The following is a 27,966-nucleotide window of genomic DNA, read 5'->3' on the forward strand; positions in this document are numbered from 1 at the left end:
GGGAGCTCCTCTAGACACGTCTCAGCCATGTCCTCCAGCATATTCCTTCCCACCAGCCTAGCTACTTCTGCCTGTGGTCTCTCCAAGGCATGCCAGATGCCATCACAATCAGCAACAGGGAGAAAAATGCCAGGATTATGGTTGCTCGTGCAGTTTGGAGGGTAACTTCTGCAACCAGCATACCAAGCCATTCTGTCACAGTTCAGCAAAGCAATGGCAGTTGCAGCCAAATTGGTCAATTAAAGGCTGGTAATCTTTGCTGCCTGAGCCCGCTGATGAGTTCTGGTTGTGTTGGTGCCTAAACCCTTGATATTATCTATAGATTATAGCTTGAAGAATCTAGCATCGCTGGGCTTGGCCACCACTGCCAGCTTGACCTCACTACTGCCACCGTTGCACTTAAGATCAAGTTAAAAATAAAATTCCATCATCCAGCTAAGATCAATATTTAAAAGGATGACGAAAAACACGAAAAGAGAAATCCTCCCAAAAGAATCGGCGACCAAGACCTGAGCCTCGTTAAGCGCAGTGCTGTGACAGAAGGCCGACAAGAAGCCCTTCCACTGTTCCCAGTGTGGGCTGCGGTCACATAAAGGCTCTGCGTCAGGGATCGGCGCACGGGGTGTTCATGCTGTGCCCCGGGAAGGGTGGCTAGGGCTCCGTTACCCACCGATGCCACAGCGCCGGCCCGGAGTGCAGCCCCTCAGGGCGACTCCGCCCCCGCCGCCTTCGTCACCAGCCTTCGCAAGTATCGCGAGAATCGGCGACTGCCCTCTGCCGGCAGCTTCCGCCCTCTCCCCAAAGCCTCGCGAGAGCTCATGCCCTTTCCTCCGCTGTGCCGCGGCGGGAGGCCCGGGCGGGGCGGCTCCTACTCTCGCGAGACTGCGCCCGACGCCCTGCGGCGCCGGGCGCAGTCTCGCGAGAGTTGGGGTCGCCCCGCCCGGGCAAGCTCCCCCCGGCCCCCCGCTCCCCTCCCCGCAGAGCTAATATGGTCGCCAGCGATGGACCCTGTCAGGCCAGGTCAGTGGGAGCGGGCCCGCCGCCGTGCGCGGGGCTGCCTCCGCCCTCAGGACGTGCCGCTGCCCGCCTCGGCGGGACCACCGCGGCCCCGGGCCGGCGCTTCGTCCCCTCCGCCGCGGCACGGCGGCGGAGCGGGCACGGCGCTGAGGCGGCGCGCGGCGGCCCCCCGCTCCCGCCGCGGCCCTTTGTGTGGGGGCGCTGCCCCGGGGCCGCGACTGGCGGCGGGCGCCCACCCCCCCCCACCCCCGCCCTCGACCGCCCTTGGGGCACCCGCCGCCCCCCGGCCGGACCCGTTACCGCCCCCGGCGGCGGCCGCCCCCGCCGCGGGAGGCGCTTTGTTCTCGGCGGCGGGGCCAGCCCGTCTCGCCGGGCCTCCCGTTATTTCTGACGACCATTTTTGTCCCTCGTCGGGCTCCCTCCGCCGCAAACGCTGCGGCGGGGGAGGGGTCCGCTGCGCGCCCGGGGGGCTGCGGGCGGTGCTCGCCGTGCTGGGGGGCTGTGTAACCGCTCGGGTGTGCGAGGGGCGCAGGTTCGCTGGGTTGGCGGTGGTGCCGCCGGTGCTGTGCCAGGAAAGTGTAGCTGTAGTATGTTAAGATCAAAGCAAACGGCAGACAAAGGGTAAGCGTTGTGCTGCAGAGCCAGCGTTTGGTGTTTGCACTCGGCGATGGCGGAGCCGACACCGGTCTCCCCGCTGCCTGTCATCTGTATCCCTTAAACTTCTAACGATCTGCAGTTCTTTAGGCCTGAAGGGGGTATATCACTGGCACTGCCCCTTCAGTTTGCTGGCAACTGAATTAAAACGTTCTCTTTGTAAAATGCAGCTTCTCTTCTGAAGAAGCTTGTTATTTTCTCTGCCTAATAGCTGTTATGAGGTTTGGTTTTGTCTCTTGCTTCTCATTAGCCTGGCACTTAATGCTTTGTGTTTTCTACTATATTAAAATCTGTATCTCTTATCTGAGTTGGTGAGGTGCATTTATCCTGTTTTGTAGATGGTAAACTGAGACAATAAAGGTCAAACGTATTCAGGCGTGCGACTGTGCTGATTACTTGCATGACCTGTATATACCTAGCGTTACAGATACTTTCAAAATTCATCTTAGTCACACATCTACATCGTGAGGTGTCTCAATCCATTTAGAAACCTTTCCACATTGCAGTTTACTTATGGTCCTAGAGGAACATTATTTTTTGGTAAAATCAGAAGTAGGAAGCTGTTCTTACAGGTCCTCTATCAGTGCTCAAATCTTCCATTCTTTTATGGCTGTAACTTTTTTTTTTTTTTTCCCTCCCCCTTCCCCAGGAAGCCCTTACCAGCCCCTAATTGAAGCATTAGGAAACTATCCGCAAAAGAAGTTCTACAATGTCTCGAAGCTTGGAGGCACCAAGTATGGTAATGATACTTTTTAGTGGTTTTGTTGCTGCTGGATGGTACCAGCAGTAAATGTGAATATTACAAGTATTTGCATAGTACAATAAGTATTTACAGTATTACAATATTTATAAGGAAGTAAAATATTATGAGATGCAATCGTGAATATGTTCATTCTTAATATATGTTTGGAAGCATATAACTTTCCAATCTGTTATTGCTTTCTGAAGTCAATAGGGAGTGATACTTGTAGCTTTTTTTTCAGTAAGGGAGAAAGTATAGGTGTTGCTGGGGTTTTCAGCAATACTCCAAATCGGAATAATTTTTCTTTTGGAAAAAATGAAGTGGCAGAGAGCTCCTTCAAAAATATATAGCGTTTTTACTATAATTTTGAACTGCTTATTGATGTTCTAGTTTCACCTTACCCGGCAACTTCAGAGAGTGGGTAAATGTTTTACTAGAACATAGCTTCTGCTGCAGCTGCTGCAGAAAGATGAGGTTTTATGGTGTTCATACAATTGCTTAATTTCAGCATGCCATTAGTGTGGAATATAACGCCAAGTGGTATGTACCAAAAATATGTTTATGGGGTACCTGTGTCTGGTTGCCTTGTAGAAAATAAGAAGTATGTGCATATGTGATGGGGGAGCGGGATACATGCAGATAGAGAGTAATAGATCAGTGTCAGCTGGAATACACTTTACTCTTGCAGATAATCAAAACATACTTTCATTGTTCTCTCCCTTTGCTTTCACATTAAATTCCTAAAATACTTATCCGTGGTACACATTAAGGGTACTCAGGATTTATTTTTTTTTTCTTCAGTTTTCCAAGGTCTGAATTACTGCCCTATATTCACAGAATTAATGAATTCGCTAGAAAATAACCAGTAGGTGTTTCACTTTAAACCTATATTTGATAGCAGTAATTACTTCCCTGTTGTTTGAAGGGAAGAGAGAGGGGAGGTAGCGCACAGTGGCTGCTGAGACTTTTGTGCGACAGCTGTGTGCTCTTACAAATTTCTGCTACTTGTAATAATGAAGTTAACCTTTCAGGTAAGCGCGCGAGAAGGAGGTAGAATGTTTCTGGTTGTGCCTTTGTCCAGGAAGAAGCAGTAGTCTGGTAGTAACAAAACCAGTCAGTACTACAGCAGTTTTTTGAAAAGCCTCATGACAGGAGTGGAAATAAACAGAAGGTACTTCCTGCTAAGATGTGCCACACAGCTTGGAGCAGCAGCAGATATTCCTGAAGACGTTTGGAGGAGTCTAAATAGACTAGACTAAGAGCATATCTGTCTTGTAATAGAAAATTCTGTGCAGGAGTTGGAAGGCTTATATTAACTACATATTAGCAAGATACTAAATAAAATTTAGGCACAGTGTGACAGCACTGATAGCAAATCCGGCATCTGGAATTGCTCATTGCATTTGTTGCTAGAACAATTTTGGGTTTTACCTGTTTGCCCTCTGCCTTGGGGCTTCTGACTGTAATCTGACAATAAGTGTCTGTTTAAATTAATCAGATTACTAATGTAAATGTTAATTGATTTATTTGCCAATTTTCTAGGGAGAATCTGATTTTCTAGTGTTTAAAATAGTATTAAGTTATGGCGGAAACGGTAGCCAGAAAGAGCTCAGAATGATTTAGGGCAGAGGGGGCATCTGGAGATCTAGTCCAGCCCCTTGCTGGGGCTGGAGCTAACTTGGGAGAGCCTTTCATGACTGAGCTCTGCAAATCTGCAAGGGTGGAGACTCACTCCATTGCCTCTCCTGGTCTTGTGTTTAACCACCCTCCCTGTGAACCTCTTTTTCCTTGCATCCAGTCACAGTGTCCCTTCCTGCACCTTGTGACATTTTTTGTCCTTTCACTGTGCACTTCTGAGGAGTCAGGCATCACCTTCTCTGTTCATATAGGAACATAATAGTTCCTATTAGGTTGTGGATGACTACAGTTAGCTCACATAGCTTTCTCTTCTCAGGGTGAGTAAACCCAGGTCTCTTAGCTGCTCCTGTGTGTCAGGTACAGCAGCCCCATAACAGTCTTAGAAGGCCCTTCACCAAATGTGATCTCGTTTCTTGAGATTTCCTGTATCCTGGGAGGCCCAAAACCACACACAGTATTGCAGATGTGAGCCTGCCTGGTGCCTAATAGAAGTAATCACTTCTCCAGAGCTGCTGGCTGCCAAGCAACCCGTTGGACGTTAGATTTATCACTGCAAGGATGCACTGTGTATTATTTGAAATCCAAGCAAAACCATCTTCTGGTAACTTGGCTTTTAAGTAATGTGAGTGGTGGCATTGCAGCTGATTAGACTTGGTTTTGATTACTTTATTATTTTGAGTGACTTGTCTAACTAGACAATGGATAATATCTGAGAAAGGCACACGATGAGAACAGTTAGAAAATCCTATACTAATAGCTTGCAGACAAACCTCTGGATTAGTTTGAGACCACCAAATATAATTTTTTTGTTAAAGCCTGAACTTAATTGTTTCACCTTTTTCCAGCTAACTTTTTTATATTCCTTTCTGTTCTCAAAGTCGTTTGCCTGCTTGCATGGTGATGAAAATAAAGGGATTTGGGGAGAAATGCAAATTAATCTTGATTGTTTGTTTGCAGTGAATAGTGACATCTGCTTTTTTTTCTTCCTCCCACTCAATTACCATTTCCAGTTCCCTACATTTTTTTGTGGCAGAAAGCTACTCCTAGTCAATACCTTAACCAAGATCAGTAACAAACTAACTAAAGCTGTATTTAGTGAAATGTCATTCTTTATATTTTATGAAATGTGTTTAATTTTAGGGCACGCGGCAGAATAATTTCTGGTCTTCATACTACTGTTTATTAAAAAAAATAATATCTTTTTGCTTTTGGCTTGATATCTCAAGTAATGAAATGGTAAAATGTAGTTAGCAACAACAATTAGAATAGTCAAAAATATTTCTTTCATCCACTCTGATCAGTAATCCCAGCTCTAGATTCCTTGCATCTCTCCTGCCAGCACAGCATACCTTCTTAAATGTCACTGTCTTAACACAGTGCGGTCAAGCCATTGGTATCTTCCATTCAAATCCCATATGATAACTCATCTTCTGCAAAGTATATGTTATGCAACATACTGCTCCATATTGTGTAATGAAGATAAAACCCAAAGGCAGCTGGAAAAGCAGGCTCCTGTAGCTCTCATCCTTCCGATCCCTAGCAAAGTGGAATTCTTCAGAATGTGAGATTGTAGTTTTAAACAAACTATGTAAGCTGCAGGTGTCACTAATTAAATCGATTACTTTGCTTTACCCTAGATACTCTGCCTTATTCCATACGAGTGTTGTTTGAATCCAGTATCCGCAACTGTGATGGCTTCTTAGTGAAAGAAACAGATGCTATGAACATCTTAGAGTGGAAAACAAAGCAGAATAATGTTGAAGTGCCCTTCTGTCCTGCCAGAGTTGTTCTTCAAGACTTTACGTAAGTGTGTATGTGCCAAAACCACTGACACAAACTGTGTAAACTCACAGAGTTGTATGTACAAATCTTTGGCTTGAAAATAAATACCACCTAGCCTTTTGATGCTGGAGTGTTTCTCTCTCAGTAGAAACCTGTGCACTGCTTCTGTGGTCAAGTAGATTCCTCACGGTAATTTTGTGTGACACAAGGATAGGAGTTGTTCCGTAGGGTACCCTGGGTTTAGCGCAGGTTGGCGAGGCTGAAGCTGTTGGCCTACAAGGAACACTTTACAGGATAAGAGCCAAAACACAAATGGAAGTGGTGACATTTTGGTGTAGCCAGATGGCTGACAGTTCGTTGAAATATGTAGAATTCTTGCTTGAGATGACTGAAGATTAAATATTGCTTACTCCACAAGTGTAATCCAGTTGGATCCATGAATAATACATTATCTTTAAAAATAAGTCTCTTCAGATACTAACTTTCTTTGCGATTTGAGTGTGGCATAGCTAAAAGGGCAGTCCTTCAGCAATTTGCAAATATTAAATTTAAGCTGCTTTGCTGATTTGTGAACTATATATTTACTGAGTGAGATAATTAAAAAAAGGAATTGTGATACTACTAAGGAAAATTAGGTAACTCCTGCTTAGCAAGCAAAGTCAGAAGATTTGTATAGTACTGTGTTACATAAACGTTGCCCTCTCAGTTTTGTACTTCAGGTACTCTTACCTATATAAGAGCAGCAGGAACACTTGCAAAATGCTGTGAGCTTCAGAAATGACGGGCTCTAAGAAGAGTAATAATATGTGCTGAAATGTTAACATGTATAGCAGGAGCATTGTTTGCATAGCAAGATTCTGTCTTAAAGGTAATGAGTATCTAAAAATTAGTTTTGTAATAAAGTACACCATCACAATTCAGAAGCATTGCAAGATGAAAGAGAAATATGATTCTCTTCTCTGAGATGTTCCCATATTCTTGTTTGGTATGGTATCTTCAGACAAACTGTTGCTTGTTTGTTGTGAATGACTAGAGACTCCATTAGCTTTTAAAAATGTTTCAAGTTCTTTAAAACTTAGGGAATAGAGTGGTGTAGGTTTATTATGTGACACAAACTTCGGTAGATTTAGGCAAAGTTAAAAAGAAGCCTGTATGTTTTATTAAGTTGATGTCTTTATACTAGTTGATGTTATTATACTATTTTGTTTTTCCATTTGTTAGTGGAATTCCAGCAATGGTGGATTTTGCTGCCATGAGGGAAGCTGTGAGAAGCGCTGGAGGAGATCCTGTGAAAGTCAATCCTGCCTGCCCAACTGATCTCACTGTTGACCATTCTCTGCAGATTGATTTCAGCAAATGGTAACGCACCTCAGGGTTTGGAGGTTTTTTGAATGAGCCATACATTTTTGTCTGATACTGAGGTATGGATTCATTCTGGTCTTGGTACTGTCCAATGAAGTAATTTGTCATGTGTGGATCCCCAAAAGTAGACCTGATGGTATCTGAAAGGAGGCTGGATAAAAATGGGTAAAATAACACTCCTGAAGGAGAGAAGGAATGGTTGTGAGGGGTTATGGATGAAGCTGACAGCCAACCCAAATTCTGGGCAAGAGATTGCCGAAATAACTGGATCTGTCATGGTTTCCAGAAAATAATATGTCTGAAGAGAATAAGGCAGAGGGAGTTTGTAATTTTGCTTTGCCCTGGTTTTACTGTTAAACAAATCTTTTTTTTTAATGTGACTGCCTTGTCACAGCTCCAGAGAAATTGTTTGCAATACAAATACTGGACGTATGAAAGACTGTCATTTCAGCCCATAGTTTATGACTGGGTTTTGGTTGGTTGTTTTTTTGGTTTGTTTTTTTTTTTTTTTTTAATGGGCCTGGATTTTACAACAGATTAAAAAAGGCTGCATATATTTGCAGAGAGAGAAGTGTACTTGTAGGAGACTGGAAAAGTATTGGAACTGGAAAACTAACAGCGTGGTTTTCCTTTTCTGACAGGCAGTAATGTGATGAAAACAGCCTGGGGCTGCTTTTTGTTAGAAACATAATACTGCAGAACAGGAAAAAAATTCTGTTTTGTTCAGCGCTTGCTGAAGTAAATGCTAAGTAAATAATATAGCTTCTCTCCACTGTGGAGCCTTTCAGACTCACGCATAATTGTGTCAATTGCTCAAGCTTTTTGGGAATTTTAAAAGTTCATGGGGGAAAAGCCTGTGGTCAAATATATATGGGTGTATGAGTCATTTCTGTAGACCTTCCAAATCCATGCAGGATTTCAGTTTGGTTAGTATTAGGAGACTGAAGAGCAAGAAGCTAAAGATCATTTGTTGTGCTGCATATGTGTGGTTTCACTCTATGCTCCATGCATTTTTATGTCTGGAGGGACAGCTGATTGGATTGCAATTAGGCTAGCCTAAAATTATCAGAAAGACCAAGTGCTGGCCAGAGGTCTCAACATGCTGCTTTGTAATGATAAATCCAGCTTCTGTAGTTTCACTTTTGGAAAGCTTACAGGATCTCAGCAGCTGCTGGCATGTGATAAGAAACCTTTTGCTACGGGATGGTTTGTGCTGCTTTTATATAGCTTCCATCTCCTGCTGATCAGTGGCTCCTGGGTGAAGTTGGGCTTTAGATAAGGTATTCTCTGAGGCCATGCAGTATCCTGCAATTGGATAACCAAGTATCTTTCTGTGTTACTAAAGCAGAAGAAAGCAGTGGCTTTAATTACAAATCCATGATTTGGTAAATATGGAGAGGTAAAATTAAATAATTTTTCACAACAAGCTTTCTTTGCTTTCATGTGAAGACTGAATATTGTACAGAGGGCAGCATGCTATATGGACTTTATTTTTTACAAAATGTATCCCCCAACCTTTCTGTCTTTTGACTGACATTAATAGTGTATAAAATGTGTCAGTGCCTTTGAGAATTTGTTAGAAGCCTAAATAAATAGTAATGTTATGCTCCTTTCCTTGAGAAAACTGTAATCATTTGTGGATTTAACAGAACACGTACAGCACTGTCTTAAAACAAATAAACAAAAAACAACAACAACAACAAAAACCAACAAAAAACCCCATGTTCAGCAAGTCCACCACCTGGATGAGGTCTACCCGTGCCTTTGAAGTTTAAACCCCTTTAAGTTTAGGCTTTGCAACGTTTCTAGTCTGTTGTGATCAAACTGAAGGAGTCATTGGTCTGGTGTTAATCTTTCAGACAATCCAGTTCTGTTCACTTGTTACCACACTACATTAGTTAACTAAGCTTATCCAGTGGTAGTCTGCTTTGCAACAGGGTTGTAGTAAAACAACTTTTTATTTTATTTTATATATATCTAAAATAATATTTATATTTTATAATAGATTTAAAGGATTGCAAAAAATAAGGGGAAAAAAGAGCAAAATTCCTAATGTCAAAATTATTCTTCTGTTTAATGTTGCAGTGCAATACAGAATGCTCCAAATCCTGGAGGTGGTGATTCACAGAAGCCGATGGCAAAGCTTTCTCCGCTTAAGGCACAGCCTCGGAAGCTACCGTGCAGGGGTCAGACTGGCTGCAAGGGGCCGTGTAGCGCTGGAGATTCAAGTCGCAACTCAGGACAGTTCTCTGCGCAGATTGAGAACACACCTATCCTCTGTCCTTTCCACCTTCAGCCGGTGCCTGAGTATGAAAGCTTCCTTTTTTCAATTATTTGTACCCTTCTGTGTTGTTAAGTGCTGCCTATGATGATTCAGAGATGTGAATTTTTTTTCAAACATCCTTCTGTACTCGGCTTCACACGTGCCATAGACAGGTCTCAGCATCTAGAAGGTCTGATATAGCAGATTTGAATTAGTCTACAAGGGATTTATTTTTATTGCAGGAAGGGCTTTACTAAACAATGGCCAACTGTGTGACTCATGGCAGTGATTTTTAAATGAAACTTTGAGGCTTCCCTTATTTATTTACAAGGACAACAAAGCATAGGAGCAATCCTCTGTATATTACAAAGTAGACCTCCATGAATAAATCAATGAGGCATTGATTTATTTCTAAAAGTAAGTTTTATTTTTTCTGTGAGAACTTTTCAAGTTTCTGGTTCTTAGAGAAGAACTAAGAATTAATCTATACATCATCCCCCAGCTTCTGCGGAATCTCACAGTCCGTCTGTCATAGAGTTGAAATTCAATGAATTTCCTGCCTGTGTGTAATGGCCGAGGGGAACCTCATCTATCTGCCTTTTCCAGATTTTCAGTATTATTAACAGATCATTGCGTACCATTCCATCTATGACAATTATGTGTACTCATCCTCCTCTTTCAGCTGCCACCTCTTTTGTCTGGTAGACTGTTCAGATCCTTATCTTCCTGTGCCAGACAGGTGTAGAATTTAAAAGCTGATCGAATCTATATCCCGCAGTGATATGATGCTGATTGTCTTGGTAGTTTTATAGATAGGCAAATATTCCTGCTTGGTACAGGTGTAGAAATGCAGAATTAAGTGATGCTTTCAGCAATATTGATATTACTGGTTGCAAAACAGCAGCGGTTTTTATTAAGCTGTGGCGTGAGTGATGACTGTCCCTTGGAGCTCTGCAGAGCAGTGTAGCTGCTACCCTTGTGACACTGCAGAGAAGAAAGGGAAGGGTCGTGATGTAAATACACCTCTAGGAAATCGAGGACTTCCTTCCTTCCTGGTACAAAGCAAGTGTGTTCCCTTCCTTGTCCACCTTCTCAAAGGTGTTATCCCTCTTAAATTGGGGGTTATTCCTTTACAATGAGTATTGATATCCTAATAAATAACACTTATTAAGAAGAAGATGGTTCATTTTATGAGGCTGTACTGATGAGTGTGAGGAAAAAATTGTGGCTTGGAGGCAGAAAATACAGAAATGAAGGATAGTTACAATTGCCCTGGTGTTCTACTGAGTTGCTAAAGGGCTAGTACTGAACATGGGGAGGTTTTTTATGTGAACTAGTGAACATCTTGGTTCTTTATTGAATGTTGAGGTGTGCAGCCTGGAAGACTACTGATCAGGGAAAAAAATGCTTCTGTGTATTGTAGTACATGCTTGGAATAGATCTCTTAAAATGAGTATTTTTAAGATTAAATGCTTTAGGCAAACTATACCTAGAATAAACATGTTCTCAAGCACAGCACTGATGAAATCTGTTTACAAAAAGCTTGCTGCAAGGAAGAAATTATATTTATTCTAATAAACCAGTTCAAATTGTGTTGCAGGCTTAAATGAGTCTGTTAACAAACAAGCAAAACAACAACTTTTCTTCTGTAATTTGAAATGAATTCTGACAGTGCTTGTAAACTTGATATCTTCCTAGGCCTGAGACAGTACTGAAAAATCAAGAAATGGAATTTGGCAGAAATAGAGAGAGGCTTCAGTTTTTTAAGGTATGTCTGTGGGCTTTGCCTTGTGCTGTGTTTTGGTTGTTTTAAGAGCTTCCTCCATTTGTCTACCAGTGTTCAAGTTTAGATGTAATCATTTGGAAATGTCAGGCTTTTAAATCTGCGTTTAATATGGGAACAGAAAATCGGCAGATAACATGGTTTGTGACTTTGAATCTAAACATTGTTAGGCAGCAGAAGTTCTAAATCTAAATTTAGGTGTTACTTAAAGAGGATATTTTTTTTTTGTAATTCTAACTTGAAAAAGTTTACGCTGTTTGGTTCTTGTCAGTGTGAAGGTAGTGGACAAAGCACGCATTTATGAAGCATTAGTCTTTCTAATGCTTTTAATGAGCTCAGGGCCTTAGGTCACCATGAGTTTGTGGATAAAAGGTTCGTTTATCTATACGTCTGTTACGAATCTTACTGGAGTTACAAGTGTTGAGCAGAGGCCAGTGTTGAGACATTGCTGCTCTCAAAGTAGGCAGCAGCACTAGTGAACTTGGGTTTGGTGGAAGTCTTGTGTGGTGAATGCCAGCTTCTTTGTTGCTAGCCAGGGAACTGCAACACTGATATTTGATCCTCATCCACTAATTTCACATGGTTTAGGAATCCAACACAAGGATCTAAAAATCTTTTCGCATAGGTGGACTAGGAGGTTTCTTTCTGAAAGCTGCAAATTAGCTTTTACATTATTAAAGAGGGAAACTGCCAAGCTGAATCTTGTTACAAGTTTCCATGTCAGCTTTTCTCAAATCCCGCATCCTGAGTTTGCGTGTAGCAAGACACTTTTCTAAACTGCATCTTCAGTCTCATCCAGGAGTGTAAAACCTAATCTAAATTTGGCTGTAAATACAAGTGCTTAGGTTCTGTTGTCTAAATAGTGGTCTTAGCTCTGCTTGAAATCAGTGGTGTGAACTGGAGGGTAAGAGGTTTACGCAGCCCAGCTTTTGAAAGGTAGGTATGAATTATTGACTCTGCCTTCAGCAGGAACTGAACAAATGGGTTTGTGGACGATTAAGAATGTATAGGCTCCTAGGGGATCACATACCTCGGTTTGACAAATGAGCAAAAGCCACTTGCGTGAGTGGCAAGTACTGTTTCCCTGCATGTTAGTTTTATCTTTTTAGTTACGTTCTAAGCATGGAATACACCTCTGAAACAATGCACCTGGTTTGTTTTGTTTTCTCGTTTTGGAAAAATTGCAGTGGAGTTCAAAGGTTTTCAAGAATATTTCCATAATTCCACCTGAGACTGGAATGGCGCACCAAGTTAACTTGGAATATTTGTCAAGAGTTGTTTTTGAAGTTAAAGATTTCCTATATCCAGATAGCGTGGTTGGCACAGATTCTCATACAACCATGGTAAATGGCTTGGGTATCTTGGGCTGGGGTAAGTATGCTAAGAGTAACTTCATAGCACTTCAAAAGGCATACTAAAGCATTATTGAGAAATACTTTCTTCCCACTGGATATTTCTAGCTCAAGCATAACAAACTCCATCTTGAATTATTCTTCAGAATGTTTTTTTGGTCTAAAAGTAATCCCGACTAACATTTCTTTCCATCGAGAAACTGATTTCTGTAATTTAAAGGGAAAATAGCCAAAAAAGCAATTGATATTCAAGTAGGTGCTCTTTGTACATGCAGTATAACATTTGTATGAAGGTTTCTTTTCTCTTGGAAAGTTAATTTTAGATATAAAATATTTTCTGGTTGACTGGGAAGTCTAACTTCAGCAGGAGTCTTGCTTGATTTTATTTTTCACATATGAGTGTTTTAACAGAGAAGGCCTACATTTCTTGCTGTACCCTTGTTGCAGATAGTGATGTGCTTCACTCAGCAGCAGCATGTGTATCATCACGAGCCTTTAGGCTCAATAGGAAGGGTATTGTCAGATTTTAGGACCTCAGCATATTTAGTGTCTTCAATTACTTCAACTGATGAAAAGCAACCTAATATCCTCCTTCCAGGTGTCGGGGGGATTGAAACAGAAGCAGTGATGCTGGGGATGCCGGTTACTCTTACTTTGCCTGAGGTCGTTGGGTGTGAGCTGACAGGCACAGCCAGCCCGCTTGCCACATCCATAGATATTGTTCTCAGCATTACAAAGGTAAGAGTTCAGTGCCTTTCCGAACAAAGGAAAGCTTGTGGCACATTCTGCCAGTGGTGTTTGAGAACAGAAATAAATGCTGGGGGTATTTTTAGTATACCTTTAATCGTGGCACTGCAGATACAAATAATCTCTAACCATTTTTATTTAATAGTCCTCCAGAGTAGTGTGTTTTTCTTTGCCCTCTGTAGTGGTTTGTTTACAGGCCTTCTTTCACTAAAAAATAGTTTTTAAAAAAAAGTATTGTGTGCAGGTTTGGGGGCAGGGCAGAGAAGCCCCATTTTGCATTATTTTCTCCTGCTGACAGATTGTAGGTGGCTTCTCTAGCTCAGACCCTTTTCCTGGATGCCCTTTTTGTTCTGAAGCACTCCTGCCAGGCACGGCCTACCTAGGGTTGTAGCTGGTATAATGCAAGAATGTGTTTTCTGAAGACAGGATTTTGCCAGGGTGGCACAGACCGTCACTGTTGTAATAGGTGAAGAGCACCAAAGAGCTGCGATTGCTTAGAAAATACATCCTTCTTTCTGGCACGATGCCTTAAGAAGTGTGTATCTGTTCTTGCCCAGGAAATCTGGAGAGCTCAGTTGCAGCTGGAGGTGTGGTTGGTTATGTCAACTTCCAGTGTAGATTTTTAGAACCCAGTGGGGCTTGGGTGGTTTTTTGTTTTGAGATGGTTTGGGGTTTTTTGCAGACATGACCCTTTAGGGTTCAACTTTTTGTTTTAAATGTTTGTGATTTGCTAATCACAAACCATTGCAACAAACATTGCTTGCATTGTACCTCTTCCCATAATGAACGTTGTTGTGTGTTCTTTTAAACAGCATCTTAGGCAAGCTGATGTCGCTGGAAAATTTGTTGAGTTCTTTGGGAGTGGCGTTTCGCAGCTGTCTGTAGCAGACCGAACCACAATAGCAAATATGTGTCCCGAATACGGTGCTGTTCTGAGCTTTTTCCCTGTTGATAATGTGACACTGAAGCACTTAAAGCATACAGGTAAAGAGGAAATTACAGTAGATTTGTTGCAGTAGTGTTTTAGATACATGGCAGTATGTTTTTTGCTCAAAAATCTATAGTTCTTAAACAGTGACTTTGTGCAGAGCTCTGATGTGGATGTATAAAAGTCTGCTGTACGGTGACAGGCTGTGTCATGGGATGTACGTGGCTCTTATCCTGTAGAATCTCACACATCTGGGTAACAGCTACCACAGAAATTGTACCATATGTATTTACTGTTTGCTGGTTTTGTGGGATGCTTGGTACATGGTGTTGGAGTCTGAGTGATTTACCTGCTTTGTTGGCACAGTGTTAGCGTGTGGCTGGTTTCATCTCCGTGTGTCCCGTGTGTTTGAGTGAGGCTGTAGGTTTTGTGTGCACAGCACAGGCGTGGGGATACCTGACTCTCATGTGAGGTTTCTGTCCAGTCTGGTTCATTTGTCTAATACCCCATTTGCTAACATGGATTTTTCACCATCCAAAGTCCTTGTTTTTGAAAGCATATGTAAACCTTTAAAAGAAAAGTGTTAAGAAAATGCCCATATATATTTTGAAAAGCATATGCAAGGTAAGTCATCTCAAGAGGAAATTAATTCATTAACCACCTGTAGATTCCCTACAAAATCTAAAATGATGACTAGAAATAAGTGAAACCACAAAACAAATCACAATGTTTCTGATTTTTTTCACAATGATTGTTTTTTCTCTTGGAGAGCGTTGTTGCACTGTCACTTCAGGCTAAGCTAGGAGGATGTAAATTCCTTATCAAACTACTGCAGACAGAGAAAGCTGCAGGGTGACATATCATAAAAAACCCATTCACATTAGTAAGCCTTTCTAAAACTGAAACCTGTCACTTTTATTTCGAAGTTAAACATTTTTAGTTGAATAGCAAACATGTTTTGTCTGGTCAGTGCAGAGCAAACGAAACATTTTCTAACAGTAGCCAGTAATGCTGCCTGTTGTCAGCTAAGCACATGATCTGTATTAAACAAGTAATCTTAACACAGAAAAAGTTTATGAACTTTAGGAACAAACCTGTAAATTTAATTAGTTACAGCTGCTAGAGTTGGAGCAGCTTACTTTGTTCCTTGGTATAAAAAGGAAAGTTAAACTAACTTTAAAACTATTTTAATTTGTGTATCATTTGTGTCTGGCTCCTGGAGTGTGGGGGATGGAAGTGGTGTGCCTTGAAAATAGTACTTTGGATGACATGCTTATAACTGTCTTTAATTTCTGACAGTTATATGCTTTGTTTTATTTATTTTTTTGAGATGTGATTTTTCTCATGTTTGAAATAATCTCCCTAAGGTTTTGACAAGGCCAAGCTTGAGGTCATGGAAGCATATCTTAAAGCTGTGAAGTTATATAGAAATGATGAGAGTTCTTCCAGAGAACCTGAGTATTCCCAGGTATGCTTGAAATTATTTGTTTCTGAACGCTTGATTCTTGTAACAAATAACTGCTGCTGATTTAACAATTTTGGCTCCCACTGTAATTTTCATTGCTTTAATAAAAGTTGCATTTATTAACTCAGAATTTTGAGAAGCAGAGTATGCTTGCAAAATACAGAGGGGGTGGGGGAAAGAAGGGAAGTACAATAATGTTCGTGTCCACTAACAGATACCAAATTCCTGTCCATCCCGAGGGATCTGGTAAGTCTTACAGATGGTAGAAAATTTATTCCTTTGATTATTTTTTTTTATGTTTTAACGTTATCCCTAAGATGACTGCCTTTTACAGTGGGCACTCTTGAGAATGGAAGCCTAGAGGTCTAATGTCTCAGAACATTCAGATTTTCAACAAAAGTAGTCCTGGATGTCTCAAGGGCATATTCAGTGGAATGCTGGGCTAGGATTGACAATGCACACTTTTTCTCTGTTTCTTCTCTTTTTAGGTAGTGCAAATTAGTTTAAGTTCTATAATTCCATATGTCAGTGGCCCCAAGAGGTCCCAAGATAGAGTGGCTGTTAATAACATGAAGAGTGACTTCCAAGCCTGCTTAAATGAAAAGGTTTGTACAACTGATGTGCTTTTTCAAAAGGTACTTCCTGTAATCTACATTAATACATTTTATGTTACTTCATCTTTGCATACCTGCTGAGCCCTCCTTACTATACAAAGAGTTTACCCAGCAATACTCTTCTTGCTTGACAAATGTCTGAAGGGTAGTAGCTGGTAAATCATAGGTGTGTTTGTCAGGAACATGAACTTGCCAAAATTCTTAATTACCTGGTTTAGATTGCTAGGGAGGAAAACACTGAAAGTATTAAAGAGTTTGGGGAAACATTGTCTCATTTTCAGAGTTTTTTTAAGCAGCTGTGTTTTACTTAATTTCCTAAACAGAGTTACACATAAGACAATAAAACTCATCATATCTTAAAGGACATGCAGAAAGACTTCCAACACTTACAACTAATCAGTGTTTTGGGTCCTTCACTTAGCAAATGATTTTTGCTTGCGGTTTAACTGGACTTCACAGAGGAAATGTTTTTACTCTGAAGGTGATGTTTTCTGTTAGGAATATGTGTAGGTATCTAAAAATGCAGCTAAAGAGGAATGCATCTTCATTTCTAGTGTTTATCATTAAAGTTGAAGACTGGCAGCAGTATTACAACATACACACTAAAAAATTTTTTCTGTTTGTTTTAGCATTTCTGGCTTGTAACGAGCCATATAATACTGAGCAAGCAGTTGTGTGGGAAGAGAAATCATAGCTGGTTGTGGATCAGAGGGTGATTGAGGCTGAAGGGGACCTGTGGAGGATGACTGAGTGCTGAAGAGATGGGGGGGGGTGAAATGTTAATTGACCTAGTCTGCTGTTAGTTATCATCCTTTTCCAATGGAAATCTTGGGTGTGCTTCTAATTCAGAAACAAAGTATTGTAGTATTGTATAGAATGAGACATGTAAGGGATTGTTCTTCCATATATAGCAGGAAATGAGTGTGGGATCAACCATCCTTTGGCTGGCACTGTTCACAATTATTGTATAGTTAAAGCAGTTGTGAAGAAAGAAGGATGAGACCGCTGTATATATGGAGGGAGGCATCATCTGAGGCTGCTTTTAAAACCTGTTTAAGGGTTCCTAATGGGACAGCTGAGTATTATTTTAAGATGAGGGTTCACTTGGTCTTGCTGTAATATTGTACTTTCTGTACTGTAATAACTGCTAATGTGTATTTTTGTCATCTAGTCTGGTGTTAAAGGGTTTCAGATTGCGGCTGAGAAACAGAATGACATTGTACCTGTCCAGTATGAAGGAAATGAATACAAGCTATCTCACGGCTGCGTTGTCATTGCTGCGGTGATCAGCTGTACGAATAACTGTAACCCATCTGTCATGCTTGCTGCAGGTATGTTGTGGCTAGTGGCAACTAACTTGATCCTGATGGTGTTCCCGTGCTCACACAGCCTTTACCTTCACTCCCATATGTTCTCTGCAGTGACTTGACCTAGAGGTTTGAAACTGTAAACTTTTAGCCTTAAACGTATTGTCTGTTCTGGAGGCTATAGAATGAAAGTTACTGTTCAATAATACAATCTCAGAATCTGTGTCATAAAGCAGCATTAGTGATGATGATTACAAAATATAACCGTTTGGTAGTGTTCCAACAGGTAACCAGTTCTACGGCTCTTTTCAGATGGGCCCGTGTAGCAGCACAGTTGAGGCAGGAGGTGGCCTTTACCTTTGACTCCATCCTGGATGGCGGTTGCTTAACCTATAGTTAGCTGCAGGTCCTGGAAAGAAAACCCGTGTTGCTGAAGAGTGGTTCTGTGCTTCAAGACAGGAGCCACGGAGTATGTGCAGTGCCCCCGCAGCTCCAGCGGCTCTCCCAGAGCAGCTAATCCTGTCAGAGCTCGCTTTCTTTTGAGGCCCGCCATGGCCAAGGCGAGCCTCCTTTTGAGGCTGCGTGGCCTGTATCAGGAGAAGAAATGGATTTGCACTGTCAGCTAGAACATGGGGAAGATTTTTCTTCCAGAAAAGAAAGGGGGCATCTGTGTTATAGGAAGGGGGAGAAAAACCTGGATGTTTTTGTTATGAATTAAGAAATTTTGTTCGGGCAAGTAGTTGCTCTACTAATTTAATAAACTGAAGGTCTACTAATCCTCTGAGGGGGGGTTATGCTTAATTTAACTAAGGTAGCATCATGTAGATGTTACTTTAGGGGGTACACAAAACATAAGCTGTTTCTTTTATTTTGTTTTTGGTAGGACTCCTGGCCAAAAAAGCTGTTGAAGCTGGCCTCGTGGTTAAGCCCTACATAAGAACAAGTCTATCGCCTGGCAGCGGCATGGTAACACATTACCTCAGCTCAAGTGGAGTATTGCCATACCTCAGTAAGCTCGGGTAAGTTGTGACTCCTGTTTCATTAATGACTTTAAGAAAGTAGTGCACAGGGGCTTTATACAGCCTGATAAATACGGTTGCTGTTCATCTTGGCTAATTCTTAACTGACTAGATTGTCATTTTAACTGCTTGCTTGGTTGTTTTATACTTCACTTTATTCCCACTTTATGATTTATTGTATGTGTAGATCTCTGCCCCAGATTTTGTCAGTAGCGATCCACTTGATTGTGTCTTACAGGGCAGGATGCACTTGTTCATATATTTTAAAAGTGGAAGCTGGGTGTGAATTTACCAGGACGCTCTGTATTAGTCTTTTCTTAACATTGCTGTTGTGAGTTGTTTAGCATATTCTTGGCTGCTCTGTAGCAGGAACAATTAATTATGTTCATAATTCTGTACCAGTGCTTAGCTGTGCTCTGTGAGGAATGTTACCACCTTTACTTTGCCATTACTTGCGGAACTAACAACATCTTGAGATATTTTGACTTAACGTTTTTGTAAATCGATCAAGGTACCTTGTATCTCCTGGCTTGCATCAGTGAGATGCAGTGTCTGCTTTTCACTTTCTAAAATGTCTAATTGTCAGAGGAGAAAAAAAATCTTAAGTGATTTCTAATAAAAGAAAAAAATTTTGCTAACAAATTGCTTGCAATCATTTAATGTTACTTGATTGTTTTTTTCCAATGTAGGTTTGAGGTTGTCGGTTATGGGTGTTCAACCTGTGTTGGAAACACTGCTCCCCTGCCAGATGCCATCAGGAATGCGATAAAACAGGTGAAGCTCTAAGGCTTGTTGAGTACAGAAATACAGTTCTCACCCAGTGAAGTGATCAAAAAAATACAGTAACCTGTGCAAAATATACTTTATTGTTGGATTGGACTTCACATTATGTTTTTGTAATCTGCCTGTCAGAGGGAGACCATGGGAATTCATTGCTATGTAAAATAAACATAATAGTATTTGTAGCAAATGGATAAGAATTACAGGATAAACACATAGGATTGAATCTTATGGAGGATGCAACATGCAGATTTTGTATTGTAAATGAAGGAGAGTTCTGAAGAGCTGTGGGTTTGAGTGATGTTTTTTTAACCAGCAGCGTCCAAACAGCTGTAGCTGTTTCTCCTGTAAAGCAGAAGAAAAATACAAGAAATAAAAGGCAGGAGACGAGTTGGCTGAAGTGACTGGAGAACGCATCAGAGGATCAGGAGTGAAAAGGAGGAAGGGTAGTGAGAGAGAGCAGAATGCTTTTAAGTTGAAGAGTTAGAGTAAATACTTGAAGTGGAATGCTGTCTTAGTCAATAAAAAATAGCACAAGCTGTTGAAGTACCACAGAGTCATAGAAAAATATCTATGGGTCTGTCTGCCTTTCAGGGGGATATAATTGCCTGTGGAGTGTTGTCTGGAACAAAGAACTTTGAAGGACGCCTCTGCGACTGTGTCCGTGCCAACTACCTTGCTTCTCCACCACTAGTAGTTGCTTATGCTATTGCAGGCACTGTTAGAATAGACTTTGAAACTGAGCCTTTGGGTAAGTATTTCCTTACGTCTTTTCTTTCTGCGTTGGATGCATATGTACAAGAGGTTTCTTCATATGCATTTCAGCATACAAAAGCAGTATATTTGAAGAGAAAGCACAGTCATAGTTGGTGTTGCCTGTAGCTAAAGCAGAGCTTCCACCTAACTGATGAAATTCTTTACATCTGGCACCATCTCTGAAGACCTGGATACACACAGATTTGTATTCTAATGTAAATAGAAAGGCCAGTATTTTATTCTTCACGGTTACTATTCTGTTCAAAATCTTACTCAGGCACTGGTTTTAATGGCAAAAGTATTTACTTAAGAGATATTTGGCCCACCCGAAGAGAGCTTCACACAGTGGAGGAAGAGTGTGTGATATCATCCATGTTTAAAGAATTGAAAGAAAAAATGGAGGTAAGAATGGTCTTCTGTTCTATATAACTTAAAGATTGCATTTCACTGTAGCTTTATAGTGCCTTCCAGCTGAATATGATGGGTTTGTCAGTTGTTTCCATTACTGTAAAGGATGACTTAACTGAGAAGGATACTTGTATTAAATAGCGATTCTTAAGTAATATCTAATGAGGTAACTTGTAGCATATAATAGAAATGAAAAACAAAATCACCAGTAAGTCTTTGGTTTCATAATGTAAAAAGATCATAAACCAATTTCTTGGTGGTTAATTTTCCTTTGGTAGAAAGGAAACAAACGATGGAATTTACTGGAAGCGCCTGAGTCAACTTTATTTCCCTGGGATTTAAAATCTACCTATATCAGATGTCCTTCCTTCTTTGATAAACTTGTAAGTACATTGGATCTATCTGCCAGATTATACACCTTCCATTTAAGTAAAGGAATAGTTATTCCAGTAAATCTTCAATGTTTAAGTAACAAATTTGATTGTCACTGACACGTCTCGGTCTTTTAAATGTGTTTTGTATCTCTGGAATGAGTGGAGCCTGTACATTGCTGTGCCTTCACGTATTGCAGCTATGTTTTATGTCTCTAAGGATCTTGGAAGAAAAATGTTTCATTGTTGTTGTTCCCACTGCCCCTTCCCTTTTAGGCCAAAGAACCAGTTTCACCGCAACCGATTGAAAACGCCCACGTCTTGCTCTATTTGGGAGATTCTGTAACTACAGACCACATATCCCCCGCTGGAAGCATTGCAAGGAGTAGTGCCGCCGCCAAGTATCTGACCAACAAGGGGTAAGGACTTGTCATATACGGAGCAGCTCTGATTGTATCGGAGGCTGCTTCACATGCCGAGTAACTGTTCAGCGCTGTTGCTTTCCGTTACGAATGCCTGTCTGCGTAAAGTGGCGATTATAAGTGGATAATCAAAACAGCAAGTGTTACTGGTGTTTATAAGTAATCACCTGCCTTGCAATCGCAGTAATCACATTTCCCACGGTTTCTGTCTAAAGTTACAAGAGCTGAGACGTGTTCCTGATGAATTCATGCTCATAGCTGGCGTTACAGTGACGTCGGCTGCCAGATGCGTGCCAGAGCAAAAATAATGTACTAACATACAAGTCAGGTGACTGGTCCTCTGCTAACGTGAGGTTAGTCACTGTTACTGCCATTGCCCTCATGAAGCGTCACTTAAACACACAAATTCGAAGCTCCAGAAACGTAGTCTTAAAAAATTCAGCCCAGTTTTATAAATGGATGTGATTGATGCTCTGACTTACCTCTGTGCCAGTCGGCACCCTGCAGCAGTAGTGGGTGCCTTTCACCTCTGCTGAAATTCTGAAAAGATGCAGAGCACAATGCAGTGCTGAGCTGTTCAGTGTCACACCTCTGCTGAATGTTTTGGAAATTATATTGTTGTGTTATGTTGCAAAGGTGTATGATTATTGTTATTACAGTATCAGTGATGCATGACAAAATAAATAGCCTGTGGTGGGACTCTTCTTTGTAACTATCACATTCAGCTGAATGAGTAGTGTTATGAGAAAGAAAGTAAGTAGTAAAGGGCCTTTAATCCCAGGTTGGTTGGTTGATTTATGAGTAATGCTCTTATTTTGGTCCAGTGCTTGTTGTTAATAAATATGCTGGTGGGGGTAAGAGGATTAGTGAACAGGCTTGTTTCTGAGAACAGCCTCCCCATAATTCTTCTGTAAGTACCATACTGCTCCTAGCACTTTATAATGAAGTCATGGAAAACAAATTTGGTACTGCAGCTTTCCTCATGAGTAATCTAGCAATGATTTACACGTTTGTTTGTCATTTATAATACTTCACGTTTGTTGGGTGCATAGTTCTTTATATCTTGCTCTGAAAACTTAGAGATGCCACAATGATTATTATAAAAATAATAATATAATTTTAAACCAGATAATCTTTAAAATAACTGATTCCCTTTTAAATATTCTTTTTATTCTAGACTGACACCTCGTGAATTCAACTCTTACGGAGCTCGAAGAGGTAATGATGCTGTGATGACAAGAGGTACCTTTGCAAATATCAAGCTTCTGAATAAGTTCATAGGAAAGCCAGCTCCAAAAACGATTCACTTCCCATCAGGACAAACGGTAACAATATATTTGTTTACAATAGCTATTCCAAAATCGCGACGCGGATTTAGAACTCACGTATTTCGTTTTGTTATCCCACAGCTAGATGTGTTTGAAGCAGCAGAGTTGTACCAGAAGGAAGGCATCCCTGTAATTATTCTAGCAGGAAAGAAGTATGGACTGGGTAGCTCAAGAGACTGGGCTGCAAAAGGGCCTTTTTTACTGGTACTGCTGGTTTGTTTGGTTTTGGGGTGTGTTTTTTGTTTTCTCTGGAAATATCTGAAAAAACATTGTTTAGTTTTAGGTATGAATCTGTTTCAAAACTGTCCTCGATCTTGAATATATTAACACATTTTGGTTTTAAAGACTTCTCAGTAATTTCCTTGCGTAGAATCTTCGTAGAAGAGAATCACTAGTCAGGATAAATCTGAATTTCCTAATTATGTGATTCACCACCTTAGCCTCCCTCCAAATTTTGAGATAAAATGGACGTTTATCTAGTGCTGGCATATGTTTGGTCACGGTGCGGTATTGATACTTAAATAGCCATTGGAGGCTAGTTGCCACCGATACTCAGAACGTGCTCAGTCAGCCTTTTGTTCATGTGGAGTAATGGAAGCAGCTACATGAGGCCTGGGATTTTCTGCCTGCTACCTGCAGCACGGTCACTGTTACAAAAGTCCATTTCGTGCTGGGCAGGCCTGCTCTGGCTCGTTTGTTTTCATCTAGCTGTAAAGCTAGAGATGGTGCCTGTTTGCTTACAGGACTTAGACAAAGCACTCTTTAGTTTGAATTGTGGGATGTTGGACATAATATGTATTTGAAGGTTACTTTTGCATTTCACCCTAGCTATTGTACTGAAATACAGCATCACTTGCATTTTTGCAGGGTGTTAAAGCTGTCCTAGCTGAAAGCTACGAGAAGGTTCATAGAAGTCAGTTGATTGGTATCGGCATAGCTCCACTTCAGTTTCTTCCTGGGGAAAATCCGAGTACATTGGGTCTCACTGGCAGAGAGCAGTTTTCTATATTGTTCCCTCCAGAGCTGTCACCCGGAATGACTTTGGATATCAAGGTATCTTTGCAATTTATTTTCTTTTTTTATTTCTCTGTTGAATGCACTGACGATTGAAAGCATAGCAAGAGAAGTTAATCCTGATGATTGAAAGCAGGAAAGAACAAAACTTAATCCTCTTTGCAAGTAAGCTTCTAGTCTTGCCTGAAGTTTGTCCTGGCTGTTGGGCTTTCCCAAAGACACATACGCATGTTCTTCCTGCGCAACTTTTTATGGAACCTGAAATTCTTCATTGCGCTTTGCGGCGTTGTTTTCTCCCTCGTGGGCACTGTATTAGGGTAGAATCGACTCTGGTCTCTCATTTGGGCTCTTTCAAAGACAGGAGGGTGACCGTTTGAGAGAGGCTCCAGCTTTCCCTTCGGTGTAAAGGAACCGCACGCCCATAGTGACGCTTTGTGCCGTCTTGGGGAAGCGGCTTTTCCTCTGCTGTCAGGGGGTGCGTAGCGTGCTGCTGGCTGGGTCCGAGCTGTGCAGTCACACCAGCCTTCGCTGTGGCCCAGCGGTGTCAGGGATCTGCAGCGGCAGCACCGCGGGTTCCTTGTGCTTGTGTTAACAGAACTGGGGGTTAGAGTGTTAACTGAGAATAAGCAAGGGGAAGTGGAAGCAATCTTAATTGGTCTCTCTCTTTCGCTTTTCTTTTGAAGACGAGCACTGGAAAAGTATTCAGCGTGATTGCCTTGCTTGAAAACAATATGGAGATAACTTTATACAAATATGGTGGAAGTCTAAACTTTGTGGCTCGAAGATTCTTACAATAGCTACTGACTATATGGGTACCTTGCGTAACTGGTAATTCTGAAAATGCCTTGTGTGAACCCAGGAATCTGTACTGTGGAACTGCAAACAGTCCTAGTGTGCTCAAAGTTACTTCGTCCATGGATGTAAAAGATTGTGAATCATTGTAACTGCGACAAGATCCTTCCTGATTTTAAATAATATTCTAATGGTGCTATTAAACATTGCTAAAATCAACGTGTAATGTGGCAGAGAGCTGTAAGTATGGAGGGGATGTTTTATCAGACCATTTTGTAAATAAACTATGCGAAATCTGAAACTGATTGTGCTGAAGATTATTATGTAAGAAGATTTTCTGCAGTTGTTTCCACTCAGTTTTTGCACCTGTAAATCTGTGTACTGCTGTTTGTTGGTTGAAGGGTAGCAGATGGTATGGAATGTTAAAGGCCAAACAGATTTTGATTTCTTTTGTTTGTTTGTTTTAACCCAGAGCTTAAAAAAGATAATCAGTTTTAACTTTCTTGCTTTTTAGGTTGTGGACTGAACAAAAAGCAGTCTACATAAGGCCCATGGTATCCTGGATCACAGATCATGACTTTCGTACCTTTATTATGGCATTATATTTCATCTGGATCCAGATTTAAAACTGGTCACACTTTGAAACACCGTGTGCTTAGCAGTATGGAATACATCTCTGAATTTAAAAAATATATAAATGCTCAGTTATTTTGTTCGTGCAGGTTTAAGCATAGCAGCCCAGCTATTCGGCAAGCTCCTGCCAAGCAGCGGCCTTTGATTCAAGCTTATCATATCTGCTTCACGGGAGGCAGTTTGTCGTTTATGACATCAGTTTTTACTGTGCTGTCAGCGATATCATTAGACAAAGTACCTCCCCTTAGTATTCTAACCCTTAAAAATCTTTTGAAAAGCATTTATTAGGACTGTTTAAATTCCTGTGCTTCAGATAATGACTGATGCCTAATAAGTTATACCTGTCAGATGTTACATAGCTGAGGTAGCCGTGCCGCCGTGTCATGCTCTCTAACTGCTGTTAGTTTGCAGCTCTCCCAAACAAGCATCGCGTTCCCCTGCTGAAGATCCCAGAACCCTGGACAGATCTGCCTCTTACGCCATTGCAACTTCCATAAATGCAATTGTTGGCACTTCGGTAAAAACCCTGTTCCATGTTTGATACTCACAGAAGACGCACAGTTTCTGCGAAAATGCTTGGTTTACCACTTCACTGAGCATTGGTAGGTCTAATCTGCGCAAGGGAGTCTTCGGCTTCGAGATGCTGTTTCTGTGCTGTATCTTGAAAAGCTTCATAAATACAGTTTATGTAGAGATTAACCTCTTCTGGAGAACAAAACTGCAATAACTTGTCTATAAACTGTCAAGATTTTGCTTTAAGTTTTGCTCTTGGTAACATTGTCTTAACATCAAACTGTCAAGACTATATTAGCTTTACTACATGTGCTTTCAGTTTATAATCAGACACTAAGCTGGTTGACTTCCAAGCTAACAGGTGCACCATTCACATCTTAAAGAATGTTTCTGATATTCCTTTTAAAAAAAAACAAAACCACAAAAACCCAAAACATCACAACAACAGAAACCTTGGCATAATTATATCATTACAATACATTAATTTTTTGACAGTTCAAATGTCAAATAAATTTGACTTAACTGGCTTAACTTTGATACACCTGGTTTTTTAATTTCTTTGGATAAATTTCTCTGAAGTTTGAAATTACGTATAATCTGGTTTTATATTTCTCGAGTTTTGCTGTGCTTTTCTTTTAGTCAAGACAAAAACCATTCCACTGATATGGATGATAAATCAATGCATTTTTGAATACTATATTCAACTGAACACCGAACTGAGCTGTTCTGTGGTACACTTGCGCTGATTTTATCTGAAGTTATTGAGTAGGTCTTATTTCTTGTATAGCAGTGTCTCATACTATTTTTTTCCCCAGTTCAAAGGTGTATTTATTTTTTATTTAGTTCAAGAAAATCCATGTTCATTGTTGGGGAGCAAATAGGAATTTAGTGCTGGCACGTAATGAAGCGTCATGCAGATGATAAATAAAAACACAACTATAAGCCTATGTAAAACTTGTGTAACTGCTAATGCTTGAAGGGGACACAGCCTTCCGCCCTCCCTAGCACAGTAATGCACTCGTTGCTTCAAGAGGCGGCAGTGGTCCAAGCCGTGTCAAGGTAAAGCAATGTTGTGAAGTGCAGCTTCAAGGGATGTGACTTATCTGCAAGGTGTCACTGATAAAGCCCCTCGTCTCTTAAGAGACACGATGGGCTTCATTGCCATAGCAACTACTTTAACTCTGCTCCACTCCTATGTCTTACAATTGGTCAAACCGGCCTTTGAGCTGTGCTTTGCACAGTCGCTGTCCAGCTCCAGGCTGCTGCCTTTGTGTGCTGTAGGGGCTGACCCCGACCCTCGCGATCCCTGTGCTGCGAGGAGCAGCGCTGCTCATGCACCCACCTCCCGCTCCTCAGGCGGCAGGATAACGCTTGCCTGGTTATCCATGGTTATCCCTGGTTATCAGTGGTTATCTGCAGTTGTGCACCTGTGCCTCCTGTGGGCAGCAGAGCCCCACCGGACAGCCCAGCGCTGAAGGGGAGATGTTGCACTTCGGACACGCTGCTGGGATCCCATGAGCTTTAGATGGGCAAGAGCAACATCTGCTTCCTGGCGGCGGTGGGATCCGGCTCAGTCCAGGATCGCTGGGATCCCACACAAAACACTGTTCGATCAGCCCTCGGTGCAGCGTCGGCAGCTCAGGCGGAACTGCACCTTTCTGAAGGGACTCGGTGTGTTCGGTGTATTTCACCTAGACTCCTCTCCGATTTAATTTGGGGGAAGAATCTGTTCCCGTTTTCCTAAATGTTTCCTCTCCTTGCACCCCTCTTCCTCCTTCCCCCTCCAAAACGACAGAGCTTTGGGATAGTGTTGATGTTTATACATTTTACATCTATGTATAAGGACATGAAACTATGTATATTAATCATATTTAAGCAACTTCAAATCAGTGTCTGCTGTTTAAAGCCAACAGAACAGTGTAAGTTTCAAGTTCAGTAAGTATTGTATAGATATAGCTTAAGTTCAACTGATAACAATTGTCCATAAAATGTTACCAATGATGTAAATTATTTTTAATAAAGAAAATTGTATCACGAAGCAAGCAGATCACAGTTCTCATGTGTTACCATCTATTTTGAATAGCTAGTATAGAATACACTTAAAATGGTACTGTAAGTATGTATAAAAGGTGGGATGAATGAGGAAAAGGGTATAAAATTATGCAAAATGTTTTTGTATTTTTGTTAGGGGTATCTCACCTTTGGGCTCCCAAAGCATATTTGGCTGGTGTAGAAAGAGTTTTGTGTTAGCTGAGCTCCAGATACTAGTCCGGACA

General features: G+C 41.2%; 1 protein-coding gene across 2 annotated transcripts; it reads left to right on the forward strand.

Moving 5' to 3' along the window:
• Positions 1-921: 921 nt before the first annotated feature.
• Positions 922-27,724, forward strand: IREB2 (iron responsive element binding protein 2). Of its 2 annotated transcripts, XM_037395683.1 has the most exons (22): positions 922-1,020; positions 2,321-2,410; positions 5,689-5,854; positions 7,055-7,192; positions 9,281-9,502; positions 11,157-11,226; positions 12,429-12,612; positions 13,192-13,331; positions 14,153-14,324; positions 15,636-15,736; positions 16,222-16,338; positions 17,519-17,678; positions 18,538-18,673; positions 19,363-19,447; positions 20,048-20,204; positions 20,487-20,611; positions 20,896-21,000; positions 21,265-21,407; positions 22,588-22,735; positions 22,820-22,942; positions 23,606-23,791; positions 24,436-27,724. In XM_037395683.1, exons 1-22 carry the CDS (start codon positions 1,002-1,004, stop codon positions 24,547-24,549), a joined length of 2,901 nt encoding a protein of 966 aa, XP_037251580.1. In that variant the 5' UTR covers positions 922-1,001; the 3' UTR covers positions 24,550-27,724. The 2 variants fall into 2 exon arrangements, with proteins under 2 accessions (XP_037251580.1, XP_037251581.1); XM_037395684.1 differs by lacking the exons at positions 922-1,020; positions 2,321-2,410; positions 5,689-5,854; positions 7,055-7,192; positions 11,157-11,226 and having other exon boundaries at positions 9,413-9,502.
• Positions 27,725-27,966: the final 242 nt, after the last annotated feature.

This window comes from Falco rusticolus, chromosome 7 (assembly GCF_015220075.1).
Source record: "Falco rusticolus isolate bFalRus1 chromosome 7, bFalRus1.pri, whole genome shotgun sequence".
NCBI lineage: Eukaryota > Metazoa > Chordata > Aves > Falconiformes > Falconidae > Falco > Falco rusticolus.